The sequence below is a fragment of the Haemaphysalis longicornis genome, unplaced genomic scaffold (assembly GCF_048455015.1).
Source record: "Haemaphysalis longicornis isolate Haplotype H1 unplaced genomic scaffold, Haemaphysalis longicornis Haplotype H1 scaffold_9, whole genome shotgun sequence".
Classification (NCBI taxonomy): Eukaryota; Metazoa; Arthropoda; class Arachnida; order Ixodida; family Ixodidae; genus Haemaphysalis; species Haemaphysalis longicornis.
The window spans coordinates 126,922,620-126,946,366 of record NW_027526460.1 but is presented as its reverse complement, the minus strand read 5'-3'; the positions used below and the strand labels follow the sequence as shown (position 1 = coordinate 126,946,366).

Sequence of the window (23,747 nt, the reverse complement as noted above, 5' to 3'; positions counted from 1 at the left end):
AGTATGAGAAATGCGAGAAATCTGAGGGAACTTTTATATTCGCTATTTACCAAATCCAGTTGCTCCTTTCGCGTTTTGTTATACCTCTTAAAACACAACCGAATTGGTATTCACCAATTTAGAACGGAGTCCCATTCGTGGCAAGCAGTGCGCAAAAGGTAGCGTTTCTCTAGCGGTCAGATGCCTGTATGTGCTCTCTACATTTTGTTTTCCCGCCCTGCAAACCAATCCTTGACGTATCTTTGTCGTAAGTTCACTCAATTCCGTCGGGTCCGGGTCACCCAGGAGGTACTGTCGAACAAGTTAATCAAGCCGTGGGAAAGAAGCGCGCAATGGACGTGAAGCAGCGCCAAAACAGGCCCAAAACAACTGTCACTAAAGCAGACGACAAAGCTGTCCCGCCAATGTACCCGCCGGTGCGAGCAGTCACCTGCATGCAGGGAGCGCTGGGTAATAAATAGCGCCCTATCGCCGCACCATCTACACTGTGCTCTGTGAGTGAAAGGCGCCCTCCGCACCCCCAGCCGCGTTGGAGTTTCTTGTCCCGCACGCCACGAAATAACCGTTGGCAATTAGAGGTAGAACGCTTTGCTTTAGAATAAAGGAAGCTCACACCAACGCGTAAGACTTTGTAGCGATGCTGTACACAACCTTCACGACCATCACAAAGGTATAATTCCGTAATTCACTGATTTGCTTCTTCTTCGATACCGCAACGACCTTTACTCCATAATTGTTGCTGTAAGTGTGAGGGTCTTTCATTTTTTTGGAAGTGTTAATCGTTGGACATCACCTAGAAGAAGAAATGCTATGACGTGTCTTTCTTTTGAGCAAGTGGTGTCTTGATTACGGCGAACGCTGGCGTCTTTCTGGTGCCGAGCCAGGATTGCCAGTGTTGCCAGGATTACAGCGAAGGCTGGAGTATCTTTTGGCCAATCTTGGCCAATCTCCATCAGTGGGTAGGCTTGGCTTGACAAACGTGCGCAGGGGCGGTCGCCACGAGGCACGCACACTCAAGCGCTAGGCATTTTCTTGGCTTTGTTATAACTGCCGGGCGGCTGCCGCGAGGCTCGCGCGGGGTATAATTACGATTTGCTGAGCAGCTTCGCTGTTAAAACTGACACCATAATTAAGGAGTGCTCACCCAACAGGCAGAGTGCACTCAGTTGGGACACCATCCTCTCACCGGCTCATTCATTTCCTGTGGGTGGGTGTTGTGCATATTGCACCTTCTGAACCCTCGCTCATTGGTCCCCCCCGCAGGTCTGACGCAGTAGCCCGTCCACGATGAGCACGTTCAGGATGGTAGTGCCCAAGGAGTACGGCTATGTGGTGATGGTGGGTGTGGGCTCAGTCGCGGTCAACATGTGGCTCGCCTGCCGCGTCGGCCGGGCTCGCAAGCAGTACAACGTCAAGGTACGTCCTGGCTCCGTCAACAAGGCAGCGGGGCCTGCAGTGGCATCGTTGCTCCAACGCATCGCTTGCACTCCGCTGAATTTGCACCAATTGGTTGCAGCCCAAGCTGTGGCTGCGTGCATCATGGCAAATGTAGTAGTGGGAGGCATCGATGCACTTGCAGAACTCTGGGAACAGAAAGGGAAGAGAACTGCTTGCTTAGAATGTCTTGCCCCGACTTGGGACCGGTCACTGCCTACGCTCGTGGTCGTATATTTATACCATTAGCCTGTCACTGCTTAGCCGCCCGCTGTTCGCCCATAATGAAGAGGGCAGTCACAGTCATTCGGCACCATGCATAAGCCTCAGTGGCAAGAAGGCAGTTTCGCAATTCGAAATTTCAAAATTTGGGAGCTTACGTGCTGAAGCAATGCCTGCAGATAGGTAGTGAAGGGCTCCATTTTATTTTGACCACCTGGGGATCCTTAACGTCTTCGCTTTTCACCTCGGTCAGAAAATCATATCGTGTTCTTGGGCTCAGCAACACAACACCTTGGCCACCGAGCCACTGCAGTGGTGCAGTTTCTGAAGTCCTCAAGATCCCTCGTTACCAATAGATGCCTTTGAGTAGCACCATGCTCTGCAAATTTTATTTGAACTGTCCTTGCCACAAATGTCGACGCATGAGTGATTGCACAAATATTTTAAGGTGGGGCCCACTAGGGGCACCTCATGCCTAATATTTTCCCTGCAAGATGCTAGGCCTAAGCGTTCCTAGGTTAGTTCTCTTCAGGGCATTCCATTCCCGATTGAAGACTGTGCTTGGGTGCGTTTCATGCCCAGATCGTTAAGACTGCAATGCAGCAAGTGTCTGCAATATTTATCGCAGTGCCCTCATTTGTCTTGGTGTCATAGAAGCGCGAACTTTGACAAATTTACGGTTCTTCAAAATGGTTAAACTACGGAAACACTAGATTATTACTGAAATGGGGCAAACGTTGCCCAGCAATTGATGGCAAGTAATTAGTGTACAGCGCAGTGCATACACTTATCTACAAGGTGTTGACCTTGTGCAAGCACTAGTGCAAAATTCCACGTTATCAGTTTAAAAAATGGACTGCTAAAGTCATACACAGAAGACAAGGACGATATGCAGATGCCCGTGTTGTCGTTCTTTTCTGTGTCTGACTAAAGCGTTTTTTTAAGTGCAATGCACTTTATAAGCGACCCTAAACCTTCCACCGCCGGCAGCGGCGGCGGCGGCGGCGGCGGCGTCTGCAGTCCTCCTCTCCCCTAGCAACGGCGCGGAGCGGAGAGGAGCGTCCCTAGCAACGGCGCATGACGTCACTCACCCATGTGACGCCACGCCTCACCGCTCCTCGCGGTGCGGCGGTGTGCGCCGCGCGCATCCCCCTCCCTCCCCCGCGCCGTGACGTCACGCACCCCACCTCCTCTCCCGGCAGCTGCCGTGTGCCGCTGCGCGCGTCCCTCCCCCTTCGCTCGCTCCTCCTCTCTCCTCGCTGGCTGCAGCTGCGCGCGCACCCCTCTCTCTCGCGTGCCCGCCTCCTCTCTCAGCCACCTGGCTCGGCGCGCTCGGCGCGGCGTACCCTCCTATATATGCAGCGATAAACCGCCAGACCTCCGTGGGTCGGCTCGCGCGCGCTCTCGCGCTACAGTCTTCTGCTCGCTCTGCTCCAGTTTAGACCGTTCGCTGGCTGGGCGCCTCTCAAGGCGATGTCAGAATTACTACGCCGTGTACTCTCGGCGCAAGAAATGCATTCGCACTTCCTCACGATTCCCTTCGGGGAGGTGGGGGCAATTTTTTGAACTTGTGCATCAACTAGTGCAACAGCATACTTTGATAAAGCGCATGATCAAAGCATGCTTTTGGGCGAAATCCAATGGGCAATCGGCTGCCCCAAATACGTCTTTTCTTTGGAACATCTCTTTGGGCCATGGTACATTCTCCATCAGACTAATTATGTATATAGTCGAACCTCGATGTAACGAAGTTCAATATAACGAAACCCGCGATGTAACAAAACCACGTAGCTTTTGGGCAAATCCAAATGGCAGTCGGCTGCTCCAAAGACGTCTTTTCTTAGGAACATCTCTTTGGACCATGGTACATTCTCGACCCGACTAATTACGTATATATAGTCTAACCTCGATGTAACGAACTTCAATGTAACAAAACCCCCGATGTGACAACCATGTAGCTTTTGGGCCAAATCCAAATGGCAGTCAGCTGCTCCAAAGACGTCTTTTCTTTAGAACGTCTCTTTGGGCCACGGTACATTCTCGACCAGACTAATTACGTATATACAGTCGAACCTCAATGTAACGAACTTCAATATAACGAAACCCACGATGTAACAAACCTCGTAATTTTTTTTCTAAGTTCAAGTGTACAGGGGCGTACGGATGGGCCGGGCGGCGCGCCGGAGTAGCGCCGTACGTAGCAGAAAATCGCCCTAGAGCGGCGTACGCGTACCATGGCAGCCTTTCAACCGGTGCTGGTTTGTAATGGCGAGTAACACATTGTCATTCTATTGCGGCTTCCTGCCTCTCGAAAACTGTGAGCTATTTTTTAGGGAGGCGAACCTGAAGAAAGGAACGCTACTCGTGCGACGTGTTCGCGGTGGAGGAGATTATACAAGCGGATGAGCATCAACTGAATGTCAAGCGTATTTCACAAGTGCAAGACAACGTCATCTACGATGTGCGTCTCGAGGTAAACGATCTTTTTTCTTTTTTGGTGTGGTTTCGCCCGCTCTTGTCGAACGTCTTGGCGCTCAGAGGCTAACTACACAAAGATGAGGATGCAAAATTGACTTTTTGCATGCAGATCTGCAGTCACACATGGTCCGTGGCATTCGGGACTTGCTTTTGCTAGACGGGAATGACCGGCTGCTGTAAGCATGCCGCGGCTGTGTGCGCCTACGTGAATGAGGCAACTGGCGAGACCTGCACAAGCAGACCCCAGCACTGGGGAAAGCCATTGAAAAAACGGAAGCGGGACGGGAACAAGAGCATCGCGGACCTGTTCCCAGGTATTTTGATTAGAAACACACGGGCGTTTTTGCTTTTCGCCTGCATCAGAAAAGTGGCTGCCGCGACCGGGAATCGAACCCGTGTCCTTGGCATACCGTGGTTTCGTGCACTTAAAACATTAACCTCCTCTTACATCTACTGTTAAACCAAGTGAAACTCAGTCGTTTCTCGCCAGCAGCGTTGCATTCTTTTTGTGAAAGGAACACCAAAATCGTAATTTCTATACAGTCGCAAGGGGCTGGGAAAAGATCCCGTCTCAAAGTCTTTCTCTTTACTCTTCATGCACAGTTAGCTCAATGTTTATAGAGCCTCTCTGCACAAGGGGAGTGTGTAAAACTTTGTTCTTCCTCCAAAAGTTGCAGGAAATAAATCGGAGTTTTAATAAACGTTCCAGTTATTCAACTAGGTGATTCAAAAATGCTCATGCTGTATAGCCACTTAAAAGCTAATAAGGCTTGATAAATGCGAAGTATATTAAAAAACTAGGACGCAGCTAGTAGTGTAAGTTTGTCTTGAATGACCACTGCATGCCTGACCGGAATTATTTCTTTCAGCCTCGCGTCTCCCAAGGACACAATGCCAGAGTTCCCCAACAATGCCATGGCACACTATGAAGATTTAGTTTGCCCAATGAACAGTGTTCTATAGGCCATGAAGATGACAGAGGTGGAGCGAGAGGCCAAGGTAGTGGTGGACAGTCTGCTGTCGACAGTCTCCGCCAACATTGAAAGGGAGCATCTGGCGGCCCTTTTTGGAATAATGAGTGTTGCCAGGACACTGTTTCACCACACGCATACAGTTAAGCCTGTATATAACGAAGTTGACAAAAATATCTCAATTTTTCGTTACAGCCAGGTTTTCCTTACACGCAGGTTTCCAGTTAAGGGTCGCGTAAATGAAGCAAATACCAAACCAAAATGCTAGACATCAGTGATGGTGAACTCACCTTTAAAGGACAGAGAAAAACTGCGTGATTGTTCACAAACGTATAAGTACTATCACTTTTACATGTTTTTTGGTGCCTTCGCCCATTTCAGGGACCAAACTTATGCTGAAAGGGCTCCTTTTCGCGAACTTGATGCTCTTTGCCGCACTCAAAATTGTTCAGTGTGCTAGCTGGGATACTGTACCGGGCGGCGACATTTTTATTTCTCGCCAGCGGAGACGGAATTTGAAATTGCGAGCTTGTCTTGAAAAGACAAAACTTTTAGTTTTCTGGCAGCAGAACTCATCACCGACGAACCGAAACCAGAGACAGCAGTGGAGGCTCGCTACTACATGCCGACAGGCAGGGCTAGCACCTAACCGACATCGCACTGACACTGGAAACGCACGGTAGTTCGCGGTGTGGGCGAAGCTAGCTAAATTAGTGCATTTCTCCAGCAGATTTTTGAGAAAAAGTGGAAAAAACAAGAGATAATCAGCGTAGCGAATTAGTTACATCAAGTTTAACCGTCGCAACGCCTTCGTTACATAGAGGTCCCAAACACAGGTTTCAATGGAGATGGCAATGGGGAATTTAAAAACTTCGTTAAATCCAGGAATTCGTTACATAGAGGTTAGTTACATCCAGGTTTAACTGTACCGTGTATGACCTCAACATTTAAACAACGCAGCAAGCAATCACAGACTTCATGGGTGGTCTGTCCTGCGAGGCCAGGATCATTTATTCTACAGAGGTGGTCTCGGCTGATAAAGTTGTCAACCTCGCCACGTCAACCAATGGCCAGTCAAGCAATGTTCGGCAAGTTGGAAGACATGTTTACACCGGAGAAAAGTTTTATTAGATTGTAGAGAAGGGTGTTGTCGTCCATATGAAGCTAGAGTTTACAAAACTCCTCAACTCACAATTAACTCATCAGATAATATGATCAAAAGTATGCCTTTGGGCTTACGATTTTCTGGCAGTTTTCAATTAAAGGGCTAAAAACAACCGGCACCGGAGTCACCACTTTGACGATTACTGAATTGCTTCTGGTGGTATATAGAGGTATCAATTAAACTTCGGTTGAATGCAATCATACGGGTTTACAGAGTGCAGTATGAAGGTTGCTTGACCTTTCCAGGATAGGAATAACAAAAACTATATTAGGAAATATTGTTGCACACGAACACATTTTATCACGGCAACTGTTTCGGTTGTGCAAAAAAAGTTCCTTGAGCATTCAATCTCTTTCTTGCGTAGCATCAGTGCTGGCAAGCAGGGGTATAACGATTTCATAAATCCTTTGTTTGGGTAGGTCAAACCAAGCTATAAAAATCAAAGAACTGACACACTGGCAAGTGCCTGAGATTCAGTGGGCGAATTACAATGTTCTAATGCCTTAAAATGCAAAACTTCTTCACGATTGCACTGCTATTGACCTACATGTGCAGCACAATTATTTTATACATCGGTGGTTTGTGTCGAACCAATCTTTCTTTTCTCTGTACAGATGGCATGAAGCGCGAAAGTATCGCCTCACGAGCTCAAGCTGCCATCCTATCCGCACCAGGAGAAAGCTACCCCAAGCCTTGGCGAAGCAGGTGACATGCAAAAAACCCTTCTCAGCTCCAGCCACTGGATATAGTAACAGGTTTGGTTATATCCAAACAGTGAAGTTGAGCCGGCACAATTAATAAGTCACTTACAGATGTGGGAGAAGGTCCCCTGCCATGAATGTTTTATGTGCATTCTTTTTTTGCATGTTACATTGTTAATATTTTTGGTGATTGCATGTAGGTCTCTGAAATGAACCCACGGCACTGGAGCAGAAACTTCAGACTCCCATTCTTGAGGTATGTGTGCCGCAAATCCCGAAGACCCTTTTATGACGCCATGTCAACAAGAGTTGAACACTTCTTGAAAGAGCTTTTGCCTGTGGGCCTTAGATCTAGACAAACCCAGCACCTTGGAGCTGCTCACCTCAAGATACATTCTCGCATGGCAAAGAAAAACATTTTTTGGGCATCTAGGGCTCTGTCGTCACATCTGTATGAAATGGGCCTTTGATAATGACCTGCATAAATGTCATTGAATCTTGTCACATAAAATCATAATTAAAGGGTTCGTCTACCCTCCATTTGTATTTTAAGATGCAAGGCTTGTCACTCAATCTAGTGATCTTTTAACTTGGGCAAAGTTCCACATGCCGAACTCTTAAAAGAATATATGGTGAAAATTTGGTAAAGATTAATTAGGCCGCCTCTGCGGTCAGATGAAACAGATACCTTGAGTTCTGTGAAGTAAAGACTCCTGTAGCCCTAATTGTGTTGTTATTGTTATGCAGAACAAAGCTGCAAGATTTCTCTTGCGTTCCTACTCTTCTAATATAAGCGTATAGGCTCTGAAACGTTCTCTTGATCTGCCTAATCTGGATACCCAAAGGAAATTTTCGCGCTTGTCATTTTTTCACTCCCTTTACTCTGAGTCATCTGTCAGGTCATCCAATATTTTGCCGGTTCATCATATTTCCTCCCGAACTGATCATGCGCACAAAGTACGGCCGATTTTTGCTAGAACCATAAAATTCCAGAACTCGCCCCTTGCTTTATCAATACAGGAATGGAACTCGCTCCCAGCAAGTCTTGTTTATCCGAAGGAATCATCTTCGTTTCAAACCGCGTTGCATTCATTTATCACCAAAAATATTGACCAGTAAGCCTTAAGAACTGCTTTGTTGAAAAAGTGTTTTAAAATGTGCATGTTTTGCAGTTTAAGTTGTCTAGTGTAATCTTGTAATGTGCACAAAGTTTGGAAATGTTTGATTTTATTGTATGCATGCTTTGCAATTCGACTACGGACGATTTTGATGTTACGGGTTGCTCTTCCTAGCACTTTATGCATAACACTGTTGCAGTACTAAGTTATTTGCGTTCATACCTGCCCTGTTAAACAAAAAAGACACGAGGAAGAACGATGAATGATCGATGTGTTCTGTATGTCACGCCTCGTCCAACTGGGAAATAGTGCTGTTTGTTTTTAACCGCTTTCCCCCTATTTAATGCCCATCACGGGCACTTAGGGTACTAACATAAATAAATAAATAAAATTTGTGAACATGTTGTAACACAATTGTAAATGTTTCAAACTTTTGTCTTTGTTTGGCAGAAAATAAAGAACAGTCGTCCAGGGTCTCGCAGCTTTGTGTTCAGCCAGAGCTGCTTAACAGTTTGGCAAAAATTTGGCCCGTCATTAGCTCAAATTGATACATTTTTTCAGACTGGACTTGCTGGAGCAACCATGCCTCGCTTGCAGCCGATGGGCTCATGCGGTATCAGGGAAACACGGTGCTTGTGAAAATCAAGTGTCGAGCCAGGTGTGAGAAGGTACCCATCATCGATAAGGAGGGAAAGGTGATCTTGGAGTTTTTCGATTGTCAGGCTGGCGAGCTGACCCTCAAGAAATCCCACAGCTTCTATTCTCAAGTACAGCTCCAGCTTTACATCATGAACCTTAGTCAAGCAGTGTTTTATGCGTGGAGCACCGAGCAGGATGACAAGTTTCTTTTTGTAGACAGAGACATGAATTTCATTTCAGAGGTTGTTTCAAAACTAGAAATCTTTTATCCCTCTTATCTACTTGAGGAACTCTCTAAGAAAACTTAAATGGGAGTCTTCTTTCTGCCTTGTGAGCGAAAATTGACGTGTCTCTCATTTCTTTGGGGTTTAAAAACACATTTTTTATACCACCAAGTGATGCTGGTATGTGGTCGAGGAATTACAATGAAATGCCCGTAACATTTTAGGAGAATAAAACGAACACTTAGGGGCCTTGTGGCTGTCACTCTGCACTAAGCAGCAGTCGGTACCACTGCCATTTTTTACCGACAGAGAACGCAGAACATTTATTTTCAGAATAAATGTGCTCGAAAAAGCTTTATTTCTGTTTGTGATTGTTTTTAACACTGATTTTACCAAAGTGCTAAATGAAATATTGTCCATACATTTCACGAATGTTTAAAAATTGTGTGTCGTGCTTTAGACATTTTTAGCCTGAGTGACTGGTTGCAGACACAACTTTTTCCAAATTAGAAATTTGGGAGAATAATGATCAACGATGGTATAACGCATTTGCCAATGCTGATCTTGCGAGATCTTGTTGTTTTGTTGTGTACATTTAAGTCATTTCCCAAACAGCTTCTCTTCATTATTTACAACTTTATAATTGAGCTCTGCATGTTGACGAGAACACTGCAAACTTGTATTACTTTCTCCATCTGTGGAATTAAAGTCAGTGGCACACGGTTTGTCAACATGTTGTGCAGTTTCAACCTCTGAATGGCTCTCTCCACATGAAAGCGCACCTGGGTGATGGTTAAGGTAGTCTCATGCTTTCCCTGGAAAGCTGCCCTCCTCCGACATTGAAAGGCGGCATCACTAAGACAGCGCCCTCGACCGCAATGGTGGTTTTTATCGCAGGAAACCCCTTGTCGTACAGTACCAAATCCGCCGATTCGATAAGCGACAAATTCCAAATTTCGAGTAATGAAAGTCTGAATGTCTGCTGTAGAGGTAATGTGCTTCTGTGTCCTAGAGGTTTCTGTCCAGACTTCAGTGCAGTCAATAATAAATGTGCACTCAGGGTAATGCTCAACAAAGCATTCTGGGAGAGTGCCCTTGATTGCCCACCGCGGGGGAACCAACACCTACTTCCTCAGCTTTCACTCAGGCAATCTAGTGTAACCCTAAACACCCGTGAGGCTGTGGATTTACTTATGCCCAGTGCCATTAAGCTTATACCTAACTGAAGTTTCATCAAAAAGAGAACCAATCTGTCGTCTTTTGTCACATCTGACGACCGGTACCTTTGCTCGGGCAGAAGGTTGAGCAGAATGCTGAAGACTGTCACTGTAACACTGCAGAGGTCTTGAAGTGCTTGCTCAGATGATTTCACGGACTCGTATCCGAGGAGGCTGCACCTCCTTGCCTATGTCTTTTCAGGATGGATGATCTAGAATAAAATAGACCGTTTATAAATACTCTAAAAATAGTTTTAAATAGATGTCTACTACATGGCTTCATTTTTTGTGTTTAGCTTCATCAGCTTTACCTCTGCATTCCTCGAATGTCACTAAAAGCACGGGAAATGTGTAATGTACATTAGACCCCAGTGACCTAAGATAGGAATGGTTGTGGCACAGTCAATGAACATGTCAAAGAACAATTGACCTCATTCAGCAAGCACACTGCGTAGATATCGACCTTTCATGCAAATAAAAGTTATGGGAATAGCTTATTTGAGCACCCTGCTTCACTAAACATAGATATGGCAACACCTTCTTCACCCACGGATAGTTTGTGCAGCTGTGCTCAATTTACAGAAGTTACGATAACCCCCTCAACGAGGATTTACTTAGAAGTATCTGCAGCATTTAGTAAACTGTTCTCAGTGCAGCCCTCGGTAACATGGCTAAATTTTAAAAAGTGGAACTTGCAGGCCCAAATTTTATGCTATTTCCAACTACAAGTCAGGTTCGTCACCAGCAGACGAAAGTGCGGTACCGGCAGTACGGAGATAGGGGCAGTAGTACATCAGGACCAATTGTGGATACAAATTCAAGTGATTGGGATGAGTGCAGCTTCGGTTCGGAAGTTAGAGGGGTGAAATGTGTGTGTGTACAAATTTATAAATTTTTAAAGTTGCAAAATTGAATATTAGATTTCTTTTTTTTAATTAATCCATTGAAGGAGTTGAAAGTATGTTGCTTTGAGTACAGAAAAACCACCTTGTCTGCTTGAGCAACGTGAGTTACTTGTGTGGCTCCATGTGTTCCATTGGTTGCAGACAGCATGAGCTGCAAAGGACCCTTGCAGTACACAAGATCTGTCTGCGTTTCCTGCATAGTTCGAAGAAAAACAATAATAAATGGTGAACTACATGCCACTGGTCGCATAACATGCGATCTGCACGTACTAAGACGACTAACCGCCACGAAAGTCAATGGAAGCTGCTGAGCGTCGACTTTCACCTCAGTCAGGAGCAGCTAGCCCTACTCCAAGGCTTTTAGTGGGGCATTCGTGTTTGGCGAGCCGTCGTTCTCCGACGTGTTCGACAGCACGTCCACGCGTGAAGGTTCCTCGGGTGGATGCGGTGAGGTCAAATTTGGAGCAGCAGATCGACTCCGCTTCGCCCACCTGCTGTAAAAGGAGGACACGTATGAGTCAGTGCGAAATGTGGTCGAGAGAGAGAGACAAAACATTTTATTGCTGCAAGCGCTAGTTCGGGGGAGGGGTGGTGACCGATGGAGGAAGGTCCCCGGTGACTTTGGCAGCCCGGGCGACGATGGCATCTTGCACCGCCGAATCGGCTTCATCTTACCTCTCGTGTCTCTCACCGCGTACCCGCCGCCTTTTGTAAACATCGGGAAACAAAGTCGGCAGGTAGGCTGGGTTGGCCTGGCTCACGCTCTTTGCGTTGTTTACGAAGTGCCTACTGCATATTCGTGTGTCTTTTTGGCCCCCACGGGGAGCCATCAGAGCTATTAGAAAACAAGGTAATTTAGTGCAGTTGAGCTACTGAATCATCGGAGAAAGGCAGAGAAACGGTCACTCACTTTGTCCGCCGCACAGCCCTAATCCAGGCTTCTCGGCGGTCTGTCTGTCTCGAACCACTTGCCGGGAAACGCATAGAACTTCAGAAGGGGCTCCTTTCCCTTCGTGTTTATGACGCTGTTGTGGCATCCAACTACACAACAACATCTAGTGCCCTGTTTTTTGCCTTAGGCGCGCTAGTTTCCATCACGGCGAAGCAGCAAGAACCGTACGTACGACAACCGAATCTCTGGAAGAGCGTACCCCGTGTACGCCGATGAAATGTGAGCAAAGCCCGCCAGGGGAGGAAACGGCGCTGCATATGCGCGGCGAAACTTCCGTACGCCCTTATGTACACCATGTATTTTTAACCTCTGTGTAACGAAGTCCCGTGTGCTGAAATTTCAATGTAACGAAGTTTCATGGACAATTAGGCACATAATTTTGGTTGTAGAAGTATATTTGGAAGCCACAAGCGCCGGAACGCGGTCTCACCGCGAGCGGCGACATAGGCCACCCGATGCCGCGAATCAAGGAGTCTGAACGAGCGTAGTGCCTAGAAGCTCCTTGCCAACAAATTGTGTAAGGTGCCGCCGCCGCACGCCGCCACTTTGTTTTTCGTGTTCACTCGCGCTTGTTTGGTTACATCGTTCCAGCAAGTGCGCGGCGAAGCATTTATGGGTCCCCCGACTCGTCCCCCGATGATCCCCGTACGAAGATCCAACTTTTCTGCATGCTCTAGGTGTGTTTTCCGTGAAGAGTGGCCTGGCAAGGGTAGTGTGAGATGGGGTCTACACTCCCCTTCCCAAAGAAATCACTGATCACCTATATCCAACGAGTCATCTCTAACGATTCAGTGATCACTTCCCCCTCTCCTCCCTTCTTCCCCTTCCCCAACTACGGCGATGTAGCCTCCCCCATCTTAATAAATGTCATTCATTCATTTGTGGGTCGCTACGAGCCTGTGCGTGTGTTTTTGCACGCCCGTGAATCGCGATTGCGCGCCGATGGCGGCTTCTGCTTCGGCCGAAAAACGACTTGCGCTGCTTGCGCCGCGCGCGGCAGTGTGAGGAGCCTGACGACTGGCAGATGTAGCACTGTGGAGGATACTTGATGGGCGCTTTCCCAAGAGGCGCGTATGACGTTTTACAGCGCGCCTGTGGCTTGCGCGACGCGTTTTTGCTTGCAGAAAAAACGACCCATGCGGTTCACGCCGATGCCCGAGTAGACAGTTAAGCCCCGATGGCGCGCTGCTTTTTTTTTTTTTTTTTTTGAGCGAAGAGTTCTATTCGGGAAAGTTCTGGCAATCGTAAGTAGTTTGGGCAACCTGCACCTGCTTCGCTTCACTGCTGCCGTATCGTGCGGGTGGTACCCGCGGCGATGTCAGTGCGCCAGCCGTGTATGTGCGTCACGTTTTCGCTTGCAGGTACCGCTTCACGCGGTTAATCCTTCATTTTAACCGCGAATTGCAGTGTAGCGAAATTTCAATGTAATGAAGTAAATTACGAATTTTACCGACTTCGTTACATCGAGGTTTAACTTGTAAGCAGCCATTTAGCAGTAACTAAAGACAACGTGCAGTATATGACGAGAAAACCTCTGGAATAGCAAGGGGTTGTGTGGATCCTGCGAAATAATTGAGATATACATGTAGTGGAAAACTTTTCAAAATTGTCAAGGATGCGCAGGACTTTAGAGGTATAGAAAGATGCCAACCTAGTGCTAGCTTATAAGAATTAAGGGTGATAGTAAGAGGGCCTAAGAATAACTGGCCAGCCAGTGGCCATCTGCAATCAGTTTTATACAATTTGTATACCAAAGTTACAGCAGCCTAGATTTCCATCAACTAATACAACAGGCCAGACCTAAGGAAGGTTACTTGACAACCATCAGCCATGTAATCAAAGTTCAATCGTGGCATATAATGAGCATAGTTTCATAGTGTTCATAGTTTATGAAAAAAACTGGCTAAACTTGCTCTAAGTCGCGCGAGGCTTGAACCGCAGCAAAGCTGCACGATTTATTTCTACGTGAGCACTTCTAAGGACACATCGCCATGCATTTGTAGAAGTTTGAAATTGTTTATTTACATGTTCCGTCGTTGCGGTGCACTGTGCTAGTTGTAGTCACCGTAATTTGCATCGATAACCTCGGGTTCCTCATATCAAACATTATGCACATGCTGGTCAGCGCTTGACAACAGCTGGGGCGCAGTGGCGGCGCGTACGTGCACGACGCATGCACGGCGTTCCTGGAGTCGCGTTGAGGTTCCGTGGAGCACGTGTTGCGCCAGCTGTGACGTTGTTGGTTGCTAGGCAATTCAAAGCGCTCCTCAATGTTCCGCCTTTTTTTTTGGGCAGCGCGTATTAGGGGCTTGCCTTATCGAGGTAGCTCGCCGCACGGCGTACCGTCGTCACGGCGTCAAACTCAGGCTTAAAAAAATAAGCGATTTATATAGTCATAACTGCTTGAAACTCGTGAACCGCTGACGCTTGTCTACATCTCCGCGTTGTTTAGCGCAAAACAAACTGCAAGTACATTTGAGGCAAAATACCTGTAATTAACCGGCAGCCCAGCCTTCATTTAGTTCGGAACACTAGTTGTGCTGGTTTTTACGATAGTAAGCGGGAAGAAGTAGCAGTGCAAGAAAAAAACGGCGCGTTCCAAACTGCATGGGCAGTAAGGCGGCGGCACGTGCGGAATTAAAAGCAAGCACACACACAAAAAAAATTGCCCCCACCTCCCCGAAGGGAATCGTGAGGAAGTGCGAATGCATTTCTTGCGCCGAGAGTACACGGCGTAGTAATTCTGACATCGCCTTGAGAGGCGCCCAGCCAGCGAACGGTCTAAACTGGAGCAGAGCGAGCAGGAGACTGTAGCGAGAGAGCGCGCGCGAGCCGACCCACGGAGGTCTGGCGGTTTATCGCTGCATATAAAGGGGGGTACGCCGCGCTGAGCGCGCCGAGCCAGGTGGCTGAGAGAGAAGGCGGGCGCGCGAGAGAGAGGGGTGCGCGCGCAGCTGCAGCCAGCGAGGAGAGAGGAGGAGCGAGCGAAGGGGGAGGGGGACGCGCGCAGCGGCGCACGGCAGCTGCCGGGAGAGGAGGTGGCGCGTGACGTCACGGCGCGGGTGAGGAGAGGGATGCGCGCGGCGCACACCGCCGCGCCGCGAGGGAGCGGTGAGGGTGTGGCGTCACGTGGTGAGTGACGTCACTGCGCCGTTGCTACCGACGCTCCTCTCCGCTCTGCGCCGTTGCTAGGGAGAGCAGGGCTGCGGTCGCCGCCGCCGCCGGCGGTGGATGGTTTGGGGTCGCTTATAAAGTGCATCGCACTTAAAAGCTCCTGCTCGCGCTGTTTCAGGCACGGGGCGCGCGAGCACTGCGAAGGTGGGAAATTTGAAATGCGTTGGAAAAACCTCCGTCCAATTCATCAGGAGAGGAGTGAGGCGTACAGGGTGGCGAAAAGCGTGATGGGTGGTAGCACTGAGCAGATAAAGGCGCCACAAGCCCATTACGGCGAATCACTGCTCTGCACTTCCGACAGCTTACGCGTTGAGAGTAGTGGCTTTTGTTGTTATTGTTGTTAAAGCCGCTGCGTGTGCTTGGTACGTTCGGCGGTCGCCATGAGGTGCGCACCCACGAGCGTTTAGCGTTAAGTGCCACATATTAGAGCCAGCTACAAAAGCTTCGCTGTTAGAATCATTTGAATCATTGCAGGCAGCACCTGTGGAAGCACTGTGGGACCACAGCAATTAAGGAGGCCTAGGCATCAATTTGACATACAATGTATGTTAAGATGTACGTGAAATATGTTTTAATGCACCACATGCAATATAAATCGCACGGATCTTCCTCAGAGCTCACAGCATTTAAGTCTCTTCTTGCATGGTTACGCTGCTGCATGCACTATATCCTGTGAAATGTCTATCAAAATTGTACAAGGAGGCTGTGTGTGTTGGGTTGGGACACGAAAAATCTCTCTCTCTCTCTCTCTCTCTCTCTCTCTCTCTCTCTCTCTCTCTCTCTCTCTCTTTTTCCTCATTTTTGCCGTCATCTCTCGCAGTACCCGGCCATGTATTCCGACAGCGACATTGTCTTCAACTGCATTCAGCGCTCGCACCAGAATTAGTGAGTGTTCATTACTTTCCCTATGCGTGAGCTCTGTCTGTAGCAAGGCCTGGGACGTTCCCCAACTTTAAGGGGACACACTGGTCTTAAACCAAAAAGGTTTATTTTTGCAGTTATTATGACGAAAATCGGTGGCCGTGTGCAGTGTTTCATTCTGATTGGGGATATAAAATTTGTTTTTGTGTAAAACGACAATATTCAAATTTATTTTGATTTTTATATTTTAGTTTTTACAGCCTTTGTAAAAATACTGCTGGAGGGATGCAACTGAACAAGGTGCCAGTGAACTGTGCGCAAATTAAGGAGTGCAATAAGACTAAAATTATCATTATATCTGGTATGTAGCAGAAGTTACAACCTTTTGAAGTTTGGGCCCGGAACGTAGGAACTAAAAAAACCGGTTTTGCCTTCCAGGCCCAAACTTCAAACGGTTGTAACATCCGCTACATACCAGATATAATGATAATTTTAGTCTTATTGCACTCATTGATTTGTGCACAGTTCACTGGCACGTTGTTCGGCTGCATCCTTCCAGCAGTAAAAAGGCTGTCAAAAAATCAGGTATAAAAATTCGAATAAATCTGAGTATAGTCGTTTTGCACAAAAACAAATTTTATATTTTATTTCAACAATTAGACTGCAAAACTACCTACGGCCCCCAATTTTCATCGTCATAACAGCAAAAATGAACTTTGTTTTGGTTTAAGACCAGTGCGCCCCCTTAACTTGAGCTCTCGAACCTCTTTCCACGCAGCCTCGAGGGCTACCCACAGTTCCTGATGACCCTGTTTCTCGGCGGGTTCGAGTCCCCGGTGAGTGAAACAGAAAGGGGGGAAGGCAGTCTTGCATGCACAGCATCTCTTCGGGCCTAAAGGGGGCTTTAAAGAGCTCTATGCTAGGGAGTGGTTTTAAAATTTCATAGAAACAGTAGCAAAGTATGTAGAGGGACCGTGATTTGGGCAAGCCGGTATCAGTCGTTTACCAACACTGCAACAGGAAGAAACCGCGAGTGTTTTGGTTTGATGTCGGCGCAGTGTTTTTGTGTCCCGTGCAAGAATGCCATGGCAGTTTTGCTTTTGTTGTTGTCGTTCGTTTCTTTTTTTCGTTTTTGATGCGAAGTTTAACCAAGAAAAAATGTTCAAATATCCTAGCTGACAAGCGTAAATGGGATTTTGAGCAATATTCCTGAAAGCTAACTAGCTTCAATGTTTTGTTAACTAATGTAACTAGTGGGAGCGCCAAAAAAAAGTTGTCATGGTGGCCAATTGGTTGTGTTACTTCCATCTCAAAGATGTCTTTAGTGAACTGTGTCAGTCCTGCACTTTTGAGGGTTTAAATAAAAAACTAACCCTTCTTTTGCATTTGCAGTGATATGTTAACGAAGTACTACTATTTTCTTTCAGACCCGTTGCCATGGCTCAGAGAAATGTTGAAAAATGTCCCTGATGATACATATCAACCTGGGCCCTTTCGGCAGTGTAAAATCGATGCACACATTGAACGAAACTTGTTCAGAATTATATCTGTACACCACGGAAAGGTGGTGAAGCTCACTGTTAAACAAGACATGTTTAACTTCTACAAGTTTGGGTGCGCCAACCTGGCCAGGCCTGTATAAACAAGAAATGAATATCCGTTAGCCATTGATTACTTTATCTCCAATTGCACGAAAAGTGAAGTTAAGCATTGTAGCAGCAGTGTAATACGTTTTCTGTGCCCGGTGGGCTCAGCCACATTTCTTCTTTGTTGAAAAAATGGTTGAGAGTTATTTCCAACCAGGCCAAATGGGAAAGGAATCGCTATTTACGACATAATTAGTTGACGCTTTTCGTATCTGATAAATGCGTGGTGAAGCAAGATGTGATAATTATACTGTTTAAGAGGTTTTTGGAACTTTTTCAAGACCATATGATCAGATTATAGCTACTGCCAGTGTTTGGCTTATGATCCATGTTCTGTGTAAATTAAATGAACAAGTTCTGTTCGTGTTGATCGCATGGGAGGGGCACTGCAGTTATGTTTCACTTTTACTGAGTTTGAATGAGTTCTAGTAAAATTAGTAGGAAACCTAATTTCACAGCCGCGGCTTTGAATTCGAGCTTCCTTTAACTTTATGATATACAGTTGAACCTCGTTAGAGCGAACACTGATATAGTGAATTATCGGCTATAGAAAGCTAAATACAAAGTTTGGTTGGTCGCGCTTTATTTTAATGACACTTATTCTCTCATAACGAAACTGAAACCGTGAGAGCAGTGCGCGATATCGAATATAACGAAGAAATATTTGAGCAGGAGTCTGAGAAGCTACTTGAAAAAAAATTATGCTTGTCCAAAACTGCAAAAGTGTAAAGGTCCTTCGCTCGTAGGCGCTCTGGAAAACATCCTGCTCAGGCTGAGAGCAGCCACTAGATGAAGATCACATCCTTCATGAAATAAATAGGACGCAGGCCTGTTTCGTCAAGTAAACTTTGTTCTGTTGTAATTTCATGTACTCATGTTCCGGTTCATTGAGGTTGAAATGCAACAAGGAGAAATTTAAGGGTTACCATGTTTATAGTGGATTCGAAACCTAAAAAGATGCATTGCCATACCAAGTATTCTCGCGCCAGCCAGATTTTCGATTTGTTAGAGCCGCTTGTTACGTGTACTCTTACAACGAATATCGGATATTACTAACTAATTTGCTGTGCCGATACTACTTCGCTCTAACGAGATTAGACCATCTTCTTTATATGACTAGCGTTCTGTGTATTTTTCCTGCATGTGTGTGCAAAAATGCGTTAGGCGAGACTAACTTTATTGTGGATGCTGAGCAGAAACGGCCTCTAATGCTTATTTTATTGAAACTTTCCCACCAAAAATTACAAGGGAACTGGCTGCTATCATTACATCGAGTTCCATTTACTTGTCACAAATAGTTCACAATAAATGAATTCCTACCTGTGTTGAAAATTCCTTCGTGTGCTAAAACCACAGAGTGGAATGGCTCATGATTTTTTTAAGACGATAGTCTTTCTTGGGCTACTTAAATGCAGAAGTTTTGGTCTGTCTGTCTGCGATTCTATTCATCCACCCTGCCAAAGCGAAACGAACGCTCACAGCCAAATCTAAACGTCTAAGTCCAGTGTCAATGTTCATACTTGTCAACGTTGTTGAACAAGAACAAGACATTGCGCGAACATGAGGTAGCTAATCAATACATAAGTGATATTTGCAGTGTTCCGTTATTTAAAAATTAATAGATGCGTGTTTTTTGCGATAGCAAATGAAATACTACATGAACGGCTGAAAACCATCGCCTGCTGTTGCCAGCGCTACCTCGTCATTTAAGAAATCAAATGGCAATAGCAACGAAAGGTTCCACTAGATTGGATCTACGTTCTGCATGGCACGCTCGGGGAGTTGGGAAACGTGGTTCTATAAACGTTGTAGTAGGGTGCCTCGATTCACGCGCGTCTCCGCTGTACAGCAGCGCTAGCATCGAGGCACCGGTCTTGGAGCAGTAGAACGCAGTAAATTTAAATTGACCTAAGCAAACCTCTGGCGTGTTATCTTGGGAGGAGCAAGACGGGAAAGGAACAGCATAAGAGGTGAGCGGGAAAGAGAAGGGAGGCTTTTACTTGGCAGAGGCGCCAGTCGGCTATAGTCTTTCGGCTACATTTGTAACAAAAGGAGCAGATATAGGCCCTTTTTTGCATTCACTAATTTGATTGTAACAGTATTCAGTTATTTGCCTCATCGTTGAACTTGGCTGACTTTCTGTGTTTCGTCACCGTGCAAACGTGCATCGTGTATCCACGCAGAAAGTGGCTGCGGCTGCCGGGGTGGTCTACTTGGCTGGAAGAGTCGTCTACGCCTTGGGGTACTCCACAGGAGGTGCGTTGTAGAGGTTTCACCTTCTCTTGAATTGTTCGTCGACGTGTGGCCAACTCTTATTCAACGGGTCCATTCATTCAAACCCTTGAGTTTCCTATTCTGCAAGGTAATGGTTCGTAAGGTCTGTTGGTGAAATGTTTCACTGCCGAGCTCAAAAGTGCGTGTTAAATTTCTCTGTAGTCTGTCTGTCTAATCTCATACAAATGTTTGTGTACGATAACTGGCAGCTTATGGCTGTGTGTGCATTCCAGGCACACTCTGTAATCTATGGAAAAAAATTGTTGCTTTGGTTAATTTGTTTCTTTGAATTTATAGGTTTTCAGGACATTAGTTTCGGTGGGAGAACAGCACGTGTTAATTTGAAGAACATAGAAGCACAACATATAGGCACACGTGCTGTTTTCCAGCTTCTAACGAAGTGGAGTGTACATTTGTTGGGTATTTAACAGTCTTGTAGTAGTTGCGAATAGGATTCTCTTGTCTGGTTTTAACTGGGAAACTGCAAAGGAACAGGTTTGATGGTGGGAGTGTTCAGGTGTGTAGTGGTTTAATTGGCCTGTCCTGTGTATTCACAGGTGGATCACTATTTCTTTAGTCAAGCAATAAAAGCAAAAAAAAAAGATTGGCGAACCTCTTTGCACATCAAAGCGAACAGTAATCTTTAATGGTAACGGGGACCAATTGACTGACCGTTCTCGGGTGTGTGCGCACACACGCATACACGCACAGGCACATGCTCTCAAAACAGGGCAGAGTGAGCTGAAGTAGCAAAAAATTACAGCTGTTATTTAAGCTCCTAGCCCCTATCCACACCGCGCACCTAATTTCTGCTTTCATTGATGTTATATTTGAGCAGCAGCACTTGTGGCCATCACACACAACAGGGCAGGGCTGTGCGTGTCTGTACAACCCACATGGGTGCGCGCGCGCACGCACGCACACACACACACACACACACACACACACACACACACACACACACACACACACACACACACACACACACACACACACACACACACACACACACACACACACACACACACACACACACACACACACACACACACACACACACACACACACACACACACACACACACACACACACACACACACACACACACACACACACACACACACACACACACACACACACACACACACACACACACACAAATGCAGCTTGTAGTGCTTCAATTGGCTCCACGAGGACGACCTTTTGGCTAATAGCGTCCTCGGGAAACATGCACTGGGGTTGCCCCCAAAACCGGTGCTGTGCACAGTGCACCACGATGGGGCGCACCGGCACGGAGCGTTGATCGAGGACAGAGAGTGGTTCTACACTAGCGCCATCTCTTGGTCTATGAGGCCAACTCGTGAAAGCGTTGACAAGTGCCAAGAAAGCGACCCAATAAGTCACAGCGCTGCTACAAACTGATATTTATTGAAAGCCAACACAGGACATATATCCCTCACACATGCGCGGCAACGTGCTGATACTAAGCAGCCACCTGCAAGCTGTGTCTTGTCTTCTGAAAGCCATAACAACGCGATCATGCCTGCAGTCTCGGCCCATCTCTCCGCTACGGCAAAATATGGAGGCCCTTCATGCTAGGTTAAAGCAGTGCAGTGGCTGCGTAGTACCTCGTTCGACCAAAATGAATGCAAAGTTCCAATATTTACTCTCACTGGGCAGCCATGCAGCCTTCTTTGCAGTAAGCGAAATTCCCACATTACACATAATGTTTGTGTGCTTATATGCAACTCTGTCCGTTATTAGGTCCAGTTAAGCCCATCGCATTGCTGTCTGATGAATACTCAAGGAACTTGTACTTGTCAGCAACATCATCAGCCGTTCTGCCGTCACACGAGTGCGGTGACACGCCGTCGCTGCAGTAGATGGCGGAGGGAGTCGCTTCGCCAGCGTCGTTCGCGATGCATCTCGGGATCGCACCCCAGCGCTCCGTCAACTCTCGGTGTGCGACAGGGCATCCAAAAATTGCCCCGCGACAGTGGGCCCCGGTTTATCGAGTATAGATGGCGCACACTGGTGTGGTTTATCGAGGATGAAAAGGCGGCACTGGTGCGCCCCAGTGCACACCGGTGTGGTGTATCGAAGATGCTATAAGTAACAGTAATGCTCTAAACATGTTTGTGAGTAAATGGCAATTTCGTAAGGCCGCCCTTTATTGTTTTTTTTTTTAAATGACAGCACGAGCGGGTGTTCTCTCACGAATCTCTTATTGTGAAATGCTCTGTGTCGCTCACTGGAACTCCTGTTCTTGGTTGTGCCTGTACAGTACTTGAAAAAGCCGCCCACCCGCATCTTCCCACGGGGGGAACTCGAGCAAATGCATCGGATAGGGGTGGTTGTATTGCGTGAAAGTTGCGTAATTGGGTAGTTTGTGGTTACCGTTTGGATGTGGGGAGGGTTTGGAATGCTTAATTGGCCGCGACCTTTCCACGCCCCCCACCACGCTGTTGTCACGCAGCTGTCACGCCGCTAGCACGCCGCTATCACGTGTACACCTGCCACTGTTGCTGCTGAGCGCGACGGAGCGCACGGGGTAACTATTGCGCATGCGCGCGCAGACGCGTTCCCCCCGAACCGCCGCAGCTGTTGTTGAGAGCGACGAGGTGCAGGGGGCAGCTACGGCGCATGCGCGCGCAGACGCGCTCCTGCCGCACCGCCGCAGCTGTTGTTGAGAGCGAGGAGGGTACGGGGGAGAGGCGCGCACCTGCGCCTCGACGTGACGTCATGAGCTGCGGACGCCTATGGACGGAGGAGTTGGCGAACCTAAGAAATGCTCCGCATTTAAAAATCACTGCAGTCTCTATGAAATCAACCGCAGTGTCTAGTAACAGCGGTGACTGACGTGTGCCCCATTGGGTGCATGCAGATCCGGCCAAGCGGATGCGCGGAGGCTTCCAATACTTCGGCACGATCATTCTCGTCGGACTGAGCGTCCGCCTTGGACTGCGCATGTTGGGACACGCTTAGGACACTGACCGCGGCTGCTGCAGGGACCGCCGGCAGTCTCGGACCGTCTGTCCTTATTCACCCACATCACCGACATCCTTTCCTACTTTTAAGGCACCCCTTTGTTCACATGCAGTAACGAAAGATTTCCACGGAAAGTGTTACAGGGCCCATCGGTATAACCCAGGATCCTCATGGGTCATGATTCATGCACCATGGTGGCAACATTCATGCGGTCTGTCAGTGTGAAAGAGCGAGTGTATAAAAGGAGAATTTTATGCAATAAAATTGCTCTTTCTATTTTTGTGTGTTATGAGGGATTGTTTTCTTGTTTGGTTTGTTTTCCTGAAAATACAGACTCTTAGATGACCTCACTGGCATACATTTTCAACAATCTGGCTCAATTTTAATTGTCGAAGGGATGTGATTGCTGCACCAAAGTGCGCCAAGCAGCAAATCCTGCTACATTTTACATAATTTACACCGAGTTGTGCAAAACCTCACCTTTTGTGATTTGTACAAATGGAACCAACCGCCCAAGCCGATATGAACTTGCAATTAAGAGCAACGTCTGTCGTCACACGTGCGCATTGGCCTCCCTTCAAGTCCACTCAAAGGAAGGAAAGTATGTTAGGAAAGCTAGCTCGAAAAAAAAACGGAGCAGGTTGAGAGGAAGCTGCAGGGCACATCATCGGCCTCCTCTATATCTGTCCTATTTTCCATGCTAGCATCTGTTCTTAAGACAGTGAGAAGAGCTCGTGTTTGGTGGAGAGGCCAGGTAAGTAGTTCTTAACAGTACCAC

General features: G+C 47.1%; 1 protein-coding gene and 1 pseudogene across 3 annotated transcripts in view; one reads left to right on the top strand and one right to left on the bottom strand.

Moving 5' to 3' along the window:
- Nucleotides 1-23,253, top strand: part of LOC144153921 (glutathione S-transferase 3, mitochondrial-like) — a 28,280-nt gene extending 5,027 nt beyond the window's left edge. For all 3 annotated transcript variants that reach the window (XM_077685692.1, XM_077685695.1, XM_077685693.1), the window contains exons 2-6: nucleotides 1,264-1,416; nucleotides 16,021-16,085; nucleotides 16,840-16,897; nucleotides 19,891-19,963; nucleotides 22,866-23,253. In XM_077685692.1, the coding sequence (XP_077541818.1) occupies nucleotides 1,288-1,416; nucleotides 16,021-16,085; nucleotides 16,840-16,897; nucleotides 19,891-19,963; nucleotides 22,866-22,966 (426 nt within the window). In that variant the 5' untranslated portion in view covers nucleotides 1,264-1,287 and the 3' untranslated portion in view covers nucleotides 22,967-23,253. The remainder of the gene's footprint in view (nucleotides 1-1,263; nucleotides 1,417-16,020; nucleotides 16,086-16,839; nucleotides 16,898-19,890; nucleotides 19,964-22,865) is intronic.
- LOC144152406 (uncharacterized) lies at nucleotides 4,336-11,904 on the bottom strand (annotated as a pseudogene).
- Nucleotides 23,254-23,747: the final 494 nt, after the last annotated feature.